This window comes from Tachysurus fulvidraco, chromosome 10 (genome assembly GCF_022655615.1).
Source record: "Tachysurus fulvidraco isolate hzauxx_2018 chromosome 10, HZAU_PFXX_2.0, whole genome shotgun sequence".
Taxonomy (NCBI): Eukaryota; Metazoa; Chordata; class Actinopteri; order Siluriformes; family Bagridae; genus Tachysurus; species Tachysurus fulvidraco.
The window spans coordinates 6,776,811-6,791,810 of NC_062527.1; the positions used below are offsets into that span (position 1 = coordinate 6,776,811).

Below are 15,000 nucleotides of genomic sequence, written 5' to 3' on the forward strand. Positions count from 1 at the left end.
AGAGGCAGAGAGAGAGAGAGAGAGAGAGAGGCAAAGAGACAGAAAGAGAGTGGCAGACAGAGAGAGAGAGAGAGAGAGAGAGAGAGAGAGAGAGAGAGTGGCAGACACAGAGACCGAGAGAGAGAGTGGCAGACACAGAGACCGAGAGAGAGAGTGGCAGACACAGAGACCGAGAGAGAGAGTGGCAGACACAGAGACCGAGAGAGAGAGTGGCAGACACAGAGACCGAGAGAGAGAGTGGCAGACACAGAGACCGAGAGAGAGAGTGGCAGACACAGAGACCGAGAGAGAGAGTGGCAGACACAGAGACCGAGAGAGAGAGTGGCAGACACAGAGACCGAGAGAGAGAGTGGCAGACACAGAGACCGAGAGAGAGAGTGGCAGACACAGAGACCGAGAGAGAGAGTGGCAGACACAGAGACCGAGAGAGAGAGTGGCAGACACAGAGACCGAGAGAGAGAGTGGCAGACACAGAGACCGAGAGAGAGAGTGGCAGACACAGAGACCGAGAGAGAGAGTGGCAGACACAGAGACCGAGAGAGAGAGTGGCAGACACAGAGACCGAGAGAGAGAGTGGCAGACACAGAGACCGAGAGAGAGAGTGGCAGACACAGAGACCGAGAGAGAGAGTGGCAGACACAGAGACCGAGAGAGAGAGTGGCAGACACAGAGACCGAGAGAGAGAGTGGCAGACACAGAGACCGAGAGAGAGAGTGGCAGACACAGAGACCGAGAGAGAGAGAGAGTGGCAGACACAGAGACCGAGAGAGAGAGAGAGTGGCAGACACAGAGACCGAGAGAGAGAGTGGCAGACACAGAGACCGAGAGAGAGAGTGGCAGACACAGAGACCGAGAGAGAGAGTGGCAGACACAGAGACCGAGAGAGAGAGTGGCAGACACAGAGACCGAGAGAGAGAGTGGCAGACACAGAGACCGAGGCAGACACAGAGACAGAGAGAGAGAGAGAGGCAGACACAGAGACAGAGAGAGAGAGAGAGTTGCAGAGAGAGAGAGAGAGAGATGGAGAAGGAGGTGCTTGCTAATTTTCTTTTTATCATCTGTAATAAATGTAATTAAATAAAAATGAACATTGGGGAAATATTAATTATAAACTGTTAAAATATGGGATTTGTTTTTCATTAATAACAAACATTTTATCTGTTGTTTAATTTCTGTGGTATAAGCAGAATAACCCACAACAGACTGTACAGGGTTTTCAGTACCTTTTATTTACAGTGCAGTTATTTATCTATTTAAAAAATGATTCGTGACATCAGTATCAGTCTTCACAGAGAAATAGAAAACAATATTATATTAGACGGTATAAGATCTGAGTGACCGGCAAGCGTCAGATCGTGATGGTTAAATAAAAGCATCTCCAAAACAGCAGGTCTTGTGAGATGTTCCTGGTGCAGTGATCATTACCTAGCAAAAGTGCTCCAAGAAAGGAGATCCGGTGAACCGATGACAGAGTAATGAGCAACCAAGGCACATTAAAGCTCATCATCTACTCCGATTCCACAGAAGATCTCACAGAAGTTCAGAAAGGAGCCGGCACTCTCCGAGCATCACAGCTTGCTTGTCCATGCCGACTTCCTATTTCTCGATTATGTACTCTTTATAAAGTCTACCGGATCTAATATACGATATTAGTTACTCAGAAGAACATGTGTTTCTTTTGGAGGCTGCTTCCTCTCCATGTCTTCTCTGGGAGTTTTCCCCTCATCATCGTCCCCTCTAGCTCGAGTATTACAGATCTCAGTCAAAATTAGCGTTCAGGTTTCAGCTGCTTTGTGACGTCCGTTGTGATCAACACCGTTCAGAGGTTCTGATTGGCTTGTGCAGTGAAAATGGACACTAATCACCGCTCTTACGCTTTAACAGTGAACACAAAGGAAATGCACTGAACTAGGAACAGACACATGGATCTGATTTCTTCTTCTAGGCAACGCAAAAAGAATGACTCAGTTCTGGCAAGGGCTTAAAAAGGAAGTAAGCGGCCGTGTGTGTCTAATTGAAATTAAACCGAGTCATGAACATGTAAACATTAAAGTCTTTGATCAAAATGGAAACATGGTGTAGTTGTTCCTGTCGATGTAGGCGAACACCTGTGTGACGAGTATGCCCGTGCAGATTCGCTTTAAAGCCCGAGCCACGGCGAACGCATCATTTCCTGATTTCTGCTGAAACAACTGCTTGACTTTTTTTTTTTTTTTTTTTTTTTTTTTTTTAAAGATAGATTTGAAAACGAAAAGATTTTTACACTCCACGTTCGAATCTGACTCCGTTTGAGCCCGACCCTAATCTAATATCTAACGGAAGAAAGCAGTCCTGAGTGTAACCGTTCGATCGGATCTTCTCATACAGCCTGGTGCACTAACACCTTATGATTTATTCATAATGAAATGATGGCTGTTTATTTTGTTTCCATGTAGCGCTGCTGAAACCAAGGGATTTTGATGCAGGGGAAGAAAGTGCAAGTAAATCATAATCCAATCGGTGTTAGGTCGGTTCAACTAGGAGGAGAGAAGTGACACTTCTCAAAGCTTTTCCTGCTGCTTTGAGAGCCATCGCTCTGCTTTAATAAAAGCTGTCAGAATGATTGTTTATACAGGATTCTGTCAGAACCTGCGTGAGCCTGAATCCTAGTCAGCGTCTCCCTTTAGGAAAACCTGCATTTCAGACTACAGCTTTTCACAGCACTATAATTATGATGTACTGTATGTCTGTATTAAACCTTCGTTTCCTGACCGTTTCCCGTAATCATCATTTACATGAATCTCACGATGTACCGATGAGAAAATAGCTTCATCTTTACTTCTTGTTTCCTGTTTTTTTAGTGCAATTGACACTCCTTTCTCTGTTCTCACTTCTGGTTTGCTGTGCACGTGACATTTCACTCCGTTATTAACTCTTTTTTTAAACTACATGTTCTTTGTATAGTTAAGTAACAACTGCTAGGAAGTTACCGTCAATGCAGCTGTAATGCAGCAGTCTTCCATTCTTCCAGTAATGCAGCTAAGCCACAGCAGAGCACACACACACACACACACACACACACACACAGAGTAACTCTTCTTCCTGTAATAGAGTGGCATTTATTTTCTCCTTATGATAGCCTTTATTATTTGTTCTAATGCATCAATGGATTGCTAATAAATACATCCATTAAAATAAAATAAAAAAAAAACTTTTAAAACTTGCCAAAGTAGCAAATCATGCCAATGTTTATCATTAGCGAGTCTCTTTATCTGTAATTTTAAACAAACTCTTATAGCACATGATCTTTCTTCCAAACACACTGGATTCTCCTCTTAATACCATAATCGGAAAGTTTCTGTGAAAAAGCTACGATAAAATGTGTTTATATCCAATGAGTCGTTGGTCTCTATGTTCTTGCCGACAATACATACAAATATTTTTAAAATCAAAACACTTACTCAAATATTAACGTAAATTTTTCTTCACAACCCCCTTCGTCAGGTTTTTTGTTTGTACTGTGGTATCAAACCTGAAATTTCATGTAGACGTGTGTGTGTGTGTGTGTGTGTGTGTGTGTGTGTGTGTGTGTGTGTGTGTGTGTGTGTGTGATGTAAGATGAACACAGTTGCCCCAGGGTTCAGTAGCATGACCAACACTGGGGGACAAGAACAAGCGCAGCCGGGTTCGAACCACAGCAAATGTGATCAAAAACCATCTAAGGCATGATTTAAACTGGAACAAAATTAGAATTAATGTATAGATGATCTGCTGCTGCTACTGAAGATTACCTAAACGTTTTGAAATCTAAGTGGGTGTAGGATGGATGGATCAATGGATGGATGCATAGATGTAGAGGGGGAGATGTAGTGACCTGTATAGATAGACAGACAGATTGCAGGATATGGATGTAGAGACATCGAAGGATGCATGGATGGATGGACAGATATATAAATATAGAGAGAGATGGACTGATAGAAAGATGGATAGATTAATGGGCTGATAGATGGATGGACAGATGTAGAGATAGATGGACAGGGATGTAGTGATGTATGTATATTTAGGTGGATGGGTGTGTACGTAGATATAGAGAGATGAGAGATGGTCGCATGGACAGATACACAGATGTAGAGAGAGAGATGGCTGTGTAGATGAATACCTGTAGGTGGATAGATAGATGTACTGATTTGTAGATATATATAAATATATATTCCAATACAATAATCATAATCATAATCATCATTATCAATAATAATAATAAGATGTAGTAGAGAACATGGTGTTGTATTAAATAGCTGTCAGTGATCACGTACTGAACAGATGGCAGCAGGACGCGTGGGCTGGAGCCTCCGCTGGAAAGAAAAATAAAGTAAAAGACATGGTTTTTCTTACTGTTTTCTTTAATCCTTCTGTGGTTTTGTTTTCTAGAACTTTTCATGTTTATGCATTTTTGTTTCTGAGTGAGTCATTTCTAAGAAATTAGCTCTGATTAAGTCTGAGCTTCATGAAGAATCAGCTTCTATGTCAAAGATAGGGTTATTCCCATGAATACAAACTGTGTGAGGAGATTTGTTTAACAGAATTCCAAAATATGACCCATACACTGTACGACTAAAGCTAAAACTTGTAAGGGGTGTTATTAAAGCTATTAGCATGATTACATGCTACTAGCTTGTGTAGGTGTGAAACTAGTTCAGTATAGGGAATGTGAACACTAATTTAGCTGTAATACCTTTTTATTTTTTGTGACAGGAGACACGTTTGAGGGAGGGCATCGTCAAGCTACAGCCCCAGGAAGAGCCGCTACGTTCTGAGCTCCTTAGCGGAAAGTTCACTATCTTGGTAAGTGACGTGACATACAGCGAAGTACGGTGACCCATACTCAGAATTCGTTTTCTGCGTTAAGTGCACACACACAGCAGTGAACACACACACACACCGTTGAACACACACAGCATTTTTGGGCAGCCATTTATGCTGCGGCGCCCGGGGAGGCAGTTGGGGGGTTCGGTGCCTTGCTCAAGGGCACCTCAGTCGTGGCCAGCCCGAGACTCGAACCCACAACCTTAGGATTACGAGTCAGACTCTCTAACCATTAGGCCACGACTTGAGTATCACTTCAGTGATTTTCCTGATTGTCTTTAGGAACCTATCTGCCATGAGCCAGTCTGCACTCGAGCCTCCATTGGTGATCAGTTGATAACAACTAGACAGATTTCATGTTAAAGCTAGTGCTAGTGCGAAGCTCCTTACAGGTATAGTTCTACAGTTAAAAGAAGGGAAATGATTTCTAATCACACTCTCCGTTATCACCCAGATGAGGATGACTTCTTTCTGGTTTCTATTCATGTCGTCTCAGGGTTTTTTTTTCCTCACCACGGTCTCCTCTTGCTCACTCATTACAGTAGGAAGAAATTTAGAAACCTGACTCTATATTTCTGTAAAACTTTCTGCTTTGTGACTAATGTGAAAAGGAGGTTACTATAAATGATAATAATGTAGAATTGAATAGAGTAGAAATCAGCCTGGGTTTACAGAGAAGAAAATATTGTATATCATATAATGATATTATTGTGTTGTGTGGAAAATATTGTGGAATATTGTACTAAAATCCTATAAAGCTCTTCTTTAATTTTTATATCTGAAACCAGTGATTAATTGACTTTATACAGATTTTTTATTTTATTATTATTATTTTTTTAAGTTTCCCTTATGTTGAAAGTATATGTTAAGATTATTTCTGCCATTCAGATTAGTAACAGGATGGATTAGGCATGTAGGTGATGGAGGCTTCCGTGTCCACACACACCCTAGATTCGGGTTTGACCTGTTCGCCTGTTAGCTCTCTCCCTTGTTGTATCTTAAATCTTTCATTTTTGACTGTATATAAGGTTAGACTAAAGAGCAACCAAGAAACTTTTTAAAAAACAGCTATTAATGATCCACTTTTCTTTTTTTTTTTTTAAACTTCTATCTTGGCAATTAAAATGATCTTGACCACAATTTTCTGCTATTAGTCTTTATTAAATTATTCTATAACAAACCTGAGACCATTTAAGGCTCAAAGCTTAAAAAACGTTTTGTATTGAGAGTGGAACTAAATTCTAAAAATTCAATACATTTTATTTTGATGGAAATAAACGATCTGCCAATAAAATACAATAAAAGCTCGGAAGGAATAAAAAAATCTCAAACAGGCTTAAGTTTCTGTTTGTTTAAGAACGTGGCAAGAGGGAAATCTTTGCAGAATTTTCCTATATTTGAGAGATTTTTACTGGCTAGGAAATTGTGGTTTATCATCAACAGCAGAATTTTTTTTTTGATATATGAATGAATAAAGAAAGAAAGAAAGAAAGAAAGAAAGAAAGAAAGAAAGAAAGAAAGAAAGAGCTAAACCAAAGTAAAGAGCTTAAATCTCTACCTCAGACCTCATCAGATTCAGTGAGACCTCAGGAAATAGTGAGAGGTTTTTTAACCGGACTGCGCGGTAGCTGGAAGTCGTATCTCCGCTGGTTTACGTTCTGAACCGTTCTGTCAGTTACGAGGAGAGATGAGATTTCAGTGGGAGAGATCATCATGTCTTCATCAACCATGAAGGGTTTTTATTTATTTATTTGTTTGTTTAGTTCGTTTTTGTAATGCTGTGATAAGGATCTTATGACAAAACTAGTATTTATTCAGAGCGCCTTCATAATCGAGGCCACGCTGTATGCAAACTTCTTCATTTACTGATATTGAATCGATTCCTGTAGCTCTTAAGTGGATCGTTTGAACGGCAAACCACAAACACAATTACTCACCGCACAGCAGGATGTAATGCGCACGTCGAATCGAAGTAGGAAACTTCAAAGCTGCCTGTGAGTCATGAGGATACTTGTCAGGTCGATCAGCATGTACACAGGAAGTACAGGAACTGTCTGTCTGTAGTCAGGGCGTGTCGGTGAGGAAAGCGGTATGAACGTCCATCACAAGCTGGTCACACAGCCTTTTCACATCTTGAAAGCATCTTGTGGTCAGTTTTGTCATCACATTTGGTCAGTAGCAGGGTTACCAAAAGACAAGGACGAAATTTGACAATCCCAAAGTGAAGGCTGAAAATTCTGGCTGACATTTTAAACTAAACCCTCAGATTAGCGGATTTAAAATCTGTCCGCTTACTCACATCGTCCACAATTTGGTTTCTATTTAGAGAAGACAGAAATGCCAAACATTTATTGTTTATTATTATTATTGTTGTATTTTTATTAGTTTTTATTATTTTGTTAGCCATAACATTAAACCCACTGACCGGTGAAGTGAATAACATTTGATTTTTACGTTCACATTTTATTGTCATGTGAAGAGAGAGAGCTTTGAGCATCTGTACACAATGAAACTCCGATGCTACATTTATACACTCCAACCGAGACGTGGTGTGTAAAATGGTATAAATTATTAACATAATATGGTACATGACTTATAATAAGTACATGGACATTCAGAGACAGATCTCAGTACAGTAATATGTTAAAGTGCATGTCATGATACTTACGGCACACCTTCGGAGGTCTTCTGTAGTCCATGCCACTGACTCTCAGCTGTTTTGAAGGCACACTGGTGACCTAGACGATATTAGGCAGGTGGTCTTAATGTTCCTGACTTCTCGGACACTCTGTGTATACGCCAGCAGAGCCTGGGGTGTGACAGGATGTCAGTAAGCATGTATACTGGAAGAGAGTTTGCATGGCCGGTGTGCATGATCAGAAATATTAACATTTTAGTTAGAAGGCCAAAAAACAAGCATTGAGTTTATCAGCAGTATAACCAGTCAGTGAGTCCGTGTGAACACTGTGACCCTGATAACACTGGAGACTGGGAGGTCTTTTTCTCACAATTGGTCTAAATGAACTATTAACCCAATAGTATGCATATAAATGCAGCATATACACAGAAAGATCTCTCTCTCTCTATCTGTCTGTCTCTTTCTCTTCTTCTCACTGTCTCACTCTCTCTTTGTCTCTTTCTTGCTCTGTTGCCGTCTCTCTCTTGCTGTCTTTCTTTGTTTTTCTGTCTCTCTTGTTGTCTCTCACTCTTGTTGTCTCTCTCTCTTTGTCTGTCTTTCTTGCTCTGTTGCTGTCTCTTTCTCTCCGTCTCTCCATCTCGTGCTCTCTCTCTCTCTCTCACTCTGTGTCTCTGTCTTTCTTGCTCTGCTGTTGTCTCTCTTGCTGCCTTTCTTTATTTATCTGTCTCTCTTGCTGTTTCTCTCTCTCTCTCTCTCTCTCTCTCTCTCTCTCTCTCTCTCTCTCTCTCTCTCTCTCTCTCTCTCTCTCTCTCTCCCCCTGTCCTCCAATCCCCTGGATTGATCGATCAGAGTGCTCTGTTCCTTTCTTCCTGTCCTACATCCTGCCAGTAATATTTATAGCCCTTTATCCCCTCTGTCTGAGTTCATACTTTAGCCGCCTGTGAGTGTTTCCCAAACTCGGACAAATGTAGATCCAAAAGTAGATCCACAGCCAAATGATTTTTCTTGTCTGTGTGCGTCAGCATAGCATTGGTTTATGTTCCAGTCCTTGTGGAAAGGATGAGCTTGAAGCTTGTTTACAATGTTTATTGTAGAGATGAAAGTGCGGATGTTGTATTTGGGACATGGACAGAGCTGAAGTCTGTGACATGAATGGGTTCTCTAGTAGAATTATTTCCAAGATTAGTAAAACATGTTCATTTTGGACAGTGTTTGAATGCTTAACCACTAAAGATCTGTTCCTGTCTTTTGCTCTTCTGCCTCCCTGTGGACATTCGAAGAACATCGCCTGTGAGGCATGATGTCATTTTCGATGATGTCATTTTCTAATTCTGTTGCAGGAACAAGTCTTAATTTAAATACCGATTTCTGTTTGGATTTCTCTAACATCTATAAAGCTTTTAATTCTCACACAATGAGATTTGTTTGCATATGTCAGCTAATGCATGTAGAGTTTATGAATGTGTGCGTTATCTAAACTCAAACTCTAATAACACTAATATCTACCCTATTTAGGGAGTAAGGGACCCCTCAGGTGCCTCCATTGCTCTGTACACAGCTAAGCTGCACCACCCGAATAAAACAGGCAACCACGTGGTGCTCCAGGCTCTGTTCTACCTGCTAGACAGAGCGGTCGAGAGGTCAGTGTGAACTGTTTTATATTTATAAACAGCTGTCATGTGTGACACAGGAAAAAGAGGGATGTCTTTAGGTTGTACATCTTTACGCTGTTACTCTAAATGTATTCTGTAAATAATAATTCCTAACTCTAAATAGGAATGTATTCAAATGATGGCTCAGTATATTCTTCTGTATGAGTGCCAGCTACACGTTAAAGCACGCGCACGCACACACACACACACACACACACACACACACACACACACACACACAGAAGAGCTGCCAGCTGTAAGTGGTTAGTCTTTGGTTGCAGTTTCGAGACGCAGAGGAACGGTCTGGTCTTCATCTACGACATGGCCGGATCGAACTACACCAACTTCGAGCTGGACCTGAGCAAGAAGATCCTCAACCTGCTCAAGGTTACATTCATAATTTTTATTTTTTTTTATCTAAGAAACACACTTTGACTGATTTGTGGGTGATGTGTGGGTCAAGGAAAATGGCCATAATTAGCTTAACAAATGCTGCGAGCTTGTACTATTTAATTCTGTAATATTACAGAATCACCAGATTCATAGATTATAGGTTTGAAACATCTCTGCTCTGTGAACTGTGTGCTATAGAGGCTGTAGTTTCTCCTCCCGTCTCTGTGTGTAGGGTGCGTTTCCTGCTCGGCTGAAGAAAGTGTTCATAGTCGGCGCCCCCGTTTGGTTCCGAGTGCCCTACAACCTCCTGAGCCTGCTGCTGAAGGAGAAACTCAGAGAGCGGGTACGTACGTGTTCGACCATCTAACACTCGGTGCAGACTCTGAGGTGGACAAATCATGAGCAAATTCATAAACTAGTCCACTGGAGGAACAAGAAATCACCAACATCTCATGTTGTACTTGCAAAGCATCACACAGTAATTTCTCTGGTAATGAAGCACATATTCATGCCCTCAACAAAAAGACAGAAGGTGGTAAATTCTGTGGCTATCGAACTTTATAGACGCGCATATCGAACTTTATAGACGCGCTTATCGAACTTTATAGATGCGCTTATCGAACTTTATAGACGCGCTTATCGAACTTTATAGACGCGCTTATCGAACTTCATAGACGCGCTTATCCATAGATATGTGTGTATAGATATCTATGGCGCTTATTGAACTTTATAGAAGCACTTATCGAACTTCATAGACGCACTTATCCATAGATATGTGTGTATAGATATCTATGGCGCTTATTGAACTTCATAGACGCGCTTATCGAACTTCATAGACGTGCTTATCGAACTTTATAGACGAGCTTATGCATAGATGTATGTGTATAGATATTTATGGCGCTTATTGAACTTTATAGACGCGCTTATCCATAGATGTATGTGTATAGATATTTATGGCGCTTATCGAACTTTATAGACGAGCTTATCCATAGATGTATGTGTATAGATATTTATGGCGCTTATCGAACTTTATAGACGAGCTTATCCATAGATGTATGTGTATAGATATTTATGGCGCTTATTGAACTTTATAGACGCGCTTATCGCGATCCATAGACGCGCTTATCTCGCTCCGTTGACGCGCTTATCGCGCTCCATAGACGCCCCCTTTTGAACTCTATAGACACGGTTAGCGAACTCTATAGACACATTTACTAGTATAGTCATGACCTCAATAGACACACATTTATTATAGTCCACCCATGCAGAAAGAAAATAATGACATGACATTAAATGTCGCATTTTTGATCAATAAAAAGAGCTTTATTTATGTTAGTCATATTATTTTCTTTCTGCATGGGTGGACTATAATAAACATGTGTGTTCTTATTTGTTTAGCAAAAGTCTATAGGCAGGAATATTTTTTTCAGCTATTACTTGTAGACACTAAAAGTTGTTCAGCTTTTTCTTGTTCTCTTTCATGATAACACAACTGCCTACAGCTGTTTTATTGCATTTATACTGCATCTGCAGGTCCAGATAGTGAAGATGACCGATCTACGGCAGCACCTTCCCAGGTCCTGCTTGCCTGAGCACCTGGGTGGCTGCTTGCCTCTGGACGTCCACGGCTGGAACCAGCGTCTGCTGACGGAGCAGAACGGCCATGTGGATCCTGTCGATGAGCTGCTGGGCATCCCAGTGGCAACCTCTGTGATTCACGTACCAGGCACAGATGCTATGCGTCTCCTTGAGTTCACAGCTCACTTGGCTCGGGCACAGCGATGTGGAATTTACCACGAGTATGAAGAGCTCCGTAAAGAGCCGCCATCCGGAACCTTTCACTGTGCATTGTGAGTGAAACCTGCCTCTGTCAAAGAGATGTAACCATGATGGCTTGTCAGTAGAACACATTTTGTATAATTGTACAAAGTGTGGACTAATTGTAATGATTTCTAAATAATTCAATTAAGGAATCAATCTAATTTTTACTTATGTTTTGGAATTATGTACTGTATAAGATGTGCAATGTATATATAGTGTACAGATGAAACACACACTCCACTGTAGATTTATTTCTATAAACACTCACTGACTTGTTACTGTTATTTTTTTATGGTGAAAAACGGATTTTAATGAGACTCACTGGGTCGTTTTGGCGCATCCTTAGGGCTGCTTGCAACCAGGAGAAGAATCGTTATGGTGATGTTCCGTGTCTGGATCAAACACGTGTACGTTTGAAAGCCAGAATGAATGAGGTCTGTACAGAGCTGAAAGCTTTTACCTTGTTTTTTTATTAGTTTTTTGGAACGGGGGAGCTTTGTTTTATCGGGATGCCGTATTCTCTTTACAGAAATCAGACTACATCAACGCCAGCTTCATGGACGGCTACAAGCAGAGGAACGCGTACATTGGGACTCAAGGTACAGTGTTGGAAAGTGTTTCCATAATTAGTAAGTTATTATGCTAGTGGGATTAGTTGCTAACTGGCTTTAAACAATTTTTGCACAGGGCCTCTGGAGAAAACCTATGATGATTTTTGGAGAATGGTGTGGGAGCAAAACGTGCTAGTCATCGTCATGACGACAAGGTGAGATATGAGTCAGACGACAGAAACATGAAGGGAGGATGAGGGGGACGGCGACTTGCAGTGGAGTTTTGTTTTATTTCAGAGAAAAATGTTTGATCTAATGACAACCTTTAACTTTACAGGCGGTTGTGTAGGATGTGTGGTTTCTATGAACTGTGAATTGGGTAACTAACGTGTGTGTGTGTGTGTGTGTGTATATCTGTGTGTGTGTGTATATCTGTGTGTGTGTGTATATCTGTGTGTGTGTGTATATCTGTGTGTGTGTGTATATCTGTGTGTGTGTGTATATCTGTGTGTGTGTGTATATCTGTGTGTGTGTGTATATCTGTGTGTGTGTGTATATCTGTGTGTGTGTGTATATCTGTGTGTGTGTGTATATCTGTGTGTGTGTGTATATCTGTGTGTGTGTGTATATCTGTGTGTGTGTGTATATCTGTGTGTGTGTGTATATCTGTGTGTGTGTGTATATCTGTGTGTGTGTGTATATCTGTGTGTGTGTGTATATCTGTGTGTGTGTGTATATCTGTGTGTGTGTGTATATCTGTGTGTGTGTGTATATCTGTGTGTGTGTGTATATCTGTGTGTGTGTGTATATCTGTGTGTGTGTATATCTGTGTGTGTGTGTATATCTGTGTGTGTGTGTTTATCTGTGTGTGTGTGTATATCTGTGTGTGTGTGTATATCTGTGTGTGTGTGTATATCTGTGTGTGTGTGTATATCTGTGTGTGTGTGTATATCTGTGTGTGTGTGTATATCTGTGTGTGTGTGTATATCTGTGTGTGTGTGTATATCTGTGTGTGTGTGTCTCTGTGTGTCTCTGTCTCCGTGTGTGTGTGTCTCCGTGTGTGTGTGTCTCCGTGTGTGTGTGTGTCTCCGTGTGTGTGTGTCTCCGTGTGTGTGTGTCTCCGTGTGTGTGTGTCTCCGTGTGTGTGTGTCTCCGTGTGTGTGTGTGTCTCCGTGTGTGTGTGTGTCTCCGTGTGTGTGTGTCTCCGTGTGTGTGTGTGTCTCCGTGTGTGTGTGTCTCCGTGTGTGTGTGTCTCCGTGTGTGTGTGTCTCCGTGTGTGTGTGTGTGTATATCTGTGTGTGTGTATATCTGTGTGTGTGTGTGTATATCTGTGTGTGTGTGTATATATCTGTGTGTGTGTGTGTATATCTGTGTGTGTGTGTATATCTGTGTGTGTGTGTATATCTGTGTGTGTGTATATCTGTGTGTGTGTGTATATCTGTGTGTGTGTGTCTCCGTGTGTCTCCGTGTGTGTGTGTGTGTGTCTCTGTGTGTGTGTCTCCGTGTGTGTGTGTGTCTCCGTGTGTGTGTGTGTGTCTCCGTGTGTGTGTGTGTGTCTCCGTGTGTGTGTGTGTGTGTCTCTGTGTGTGTGTGTGTGTGTCTCCGTGTGTGTGTGTGTGTGTCTCCGTGTGTGTGTGTGTGTGTCTCCGTGTGTGTGTGTGTCTCCGTGTGTGTGTGTGTGTGTCTCCGTGTGTGTGTGTGTGTCTCCGTGTGTGTGTGTGTGTCTCCGTGTGTGTGTGTGTCTCCGTGTGTGTGTCTCCGTGTGTGTGTGTGTGTCTCCGTGTGTGTGTGTGTGTCTCCGTGTGTGTGTGTGTGTCTCCGTGTGTGTGTGTGTGTCTCCGTGTGTGTGTGTGTGTCTCCGTGTGTGTGTGTGTCTCCGTGTGTGTGTGTGTGTCTCCGTGTGTGTGTGTGTGTGTGTCTCCGTGTGTGTGTGTGTGTGTCTCCGTGTGTGTGTGTGTGTGTGTCTCCGTGTGTGTGTGTGTCTCCGTGTGTGTGTGTGTGTGTGTCTCCGTGTGTGTGTGTGTCTCCGTGTCTCCGTGTCTCCGTGTCTCCGTGTCTCCGTGTCTCCGTGTCTCCGTGTCTCCGTGTCTCCGTGTCTCCGTGTCTCCGTGTCTCCGTGTCTCCGTGTCTCTGTGTCTCCGTGTCTCCGTGTGTGTGTGAGTCTCCGTGTCTCCGTGTGTGTGTGAGTCTCCGTGTGTGTGTGAGTCTCCGTGTGTGTGTGAGTCTCCGTGTGTGTGTGAGTCTCCGTGTGTGTGTGTGAGTCTCCGTGTGTGTGTGTGAGTCTCCGTGTGTGTGTGTGAGTCTCCGTGTGTGTGTGTGAGTCTCCGTGTGTGTCTCCGTGTGTGTGTGTGAGTCTCCGTGTGTGTGTGTGAGTCTCCGTGTGTGTGTGTGAGTCTCCGTGTGTGTGTGTGAGTCTCCGTGTGTGTGTGTGAGTCTCCGTGTGTGTGTGTGAGTCTCCGTGTGTGTGTGTGAGTCTCCGTGTGTGTGTGTGAGTCTCCGTGTGTGTGTGTGAGTCTCCGTGTGTGTGTGTGAGTCTCCGTGTGTGTGTGTGAGTCTCCGTGTGTGTGTGTGAGTCTCCGTGTGTGTGTGTGCGCCTCCGTGTGTGTGTGCGCCTCCGTGTGTGTGCGCGCCTCCGTGTGTGCGCGCCTCCGTGTGTGTGCGCCTCCGTGTGTGTGCGCCTCCGTGTGTGTGCGCCTCCGTGTGTGTGCGTCTCCGTGTGTGCGCCTCCGTGTGTGCGCCTCCGTGTGTGCGCCTCCGTGTGTGCGCCTCCGTGTGTGCGCCTCCGTGTGTGCGCCTCCGTGTGTGCGCCTCCGTGTGTGCGCCTCCGTGTGTGCGCCTCCGTGTGTGTGTGTGTGCGCCTCCGTGTGTGTGTGTGTGCGCCTCCGTGTGTGTGTGTGTGCGCCTCCGTGTGTGTGTGTGTGTGCCTCCGTGTGTGTGTGTGCCTCCGTGTGTGTGTGTGTGCGCCTCCGTGTGTGTGTGTGTGCGCCTCCGTGTGTGTGTGTGTGCGCCTCCGTGTGTGTGTGCGCGCCTCCGTGTGTGTGTGCGCGCCTCCGTGTGTGTGTGCGCGCCTCCGTGTGTGTGTGCGCGCCTCCGTGTGTGTGTG

General features: G+C 43.2%; 1 protein-coding gene across 1 annotated transcript in view; it reads left to right on the top strand.

The window, feature by feature from the left end:
• The window catches only part of ptpn9a (protein tyrosine phosphatase non-receptor type 9a), a 37,252-nt gene that overhangs the window by 10,359 nt on the left and 11,893 nt on the right, over positions 1 to 15,000 (top strand). The window contains exons 4-11 of the mRNA XM_047819375.1: positions 4,732 to 4,821; positions 8,996 to 9,120; positions 9,414 to 9,519; positions 9,758 to 9,868; positions 11,059 to 11,375; positions 11,693 to 11,780; positions 11,876 to 11,945; positions 12,034 to 12,112. Coding sequence (XP_047675331.1) covers positions 4,732 to 4,821; positions 8,996 to 9,120; positions 9,414 to 9,519; positions 9,758 to 9,868; positions 11,059 to 11,375; positions 11,693 to 11,780; positions 11,876 to 11,945; positions 12,034 to 12,112 — 986 coding nt within the window. The remainder of the gene's footprint in view (positions 1 to 4,731; positions 4,822 to 8,995; positions 9,121 to 9,413; positions 9,520 to 9,757; positions 9,869 to 11,058; positions 11,376 to 11,692; positions 11,781 to 11,875; positions 11,946 to 12,033; positions 12,113 to 15,000) is intronic.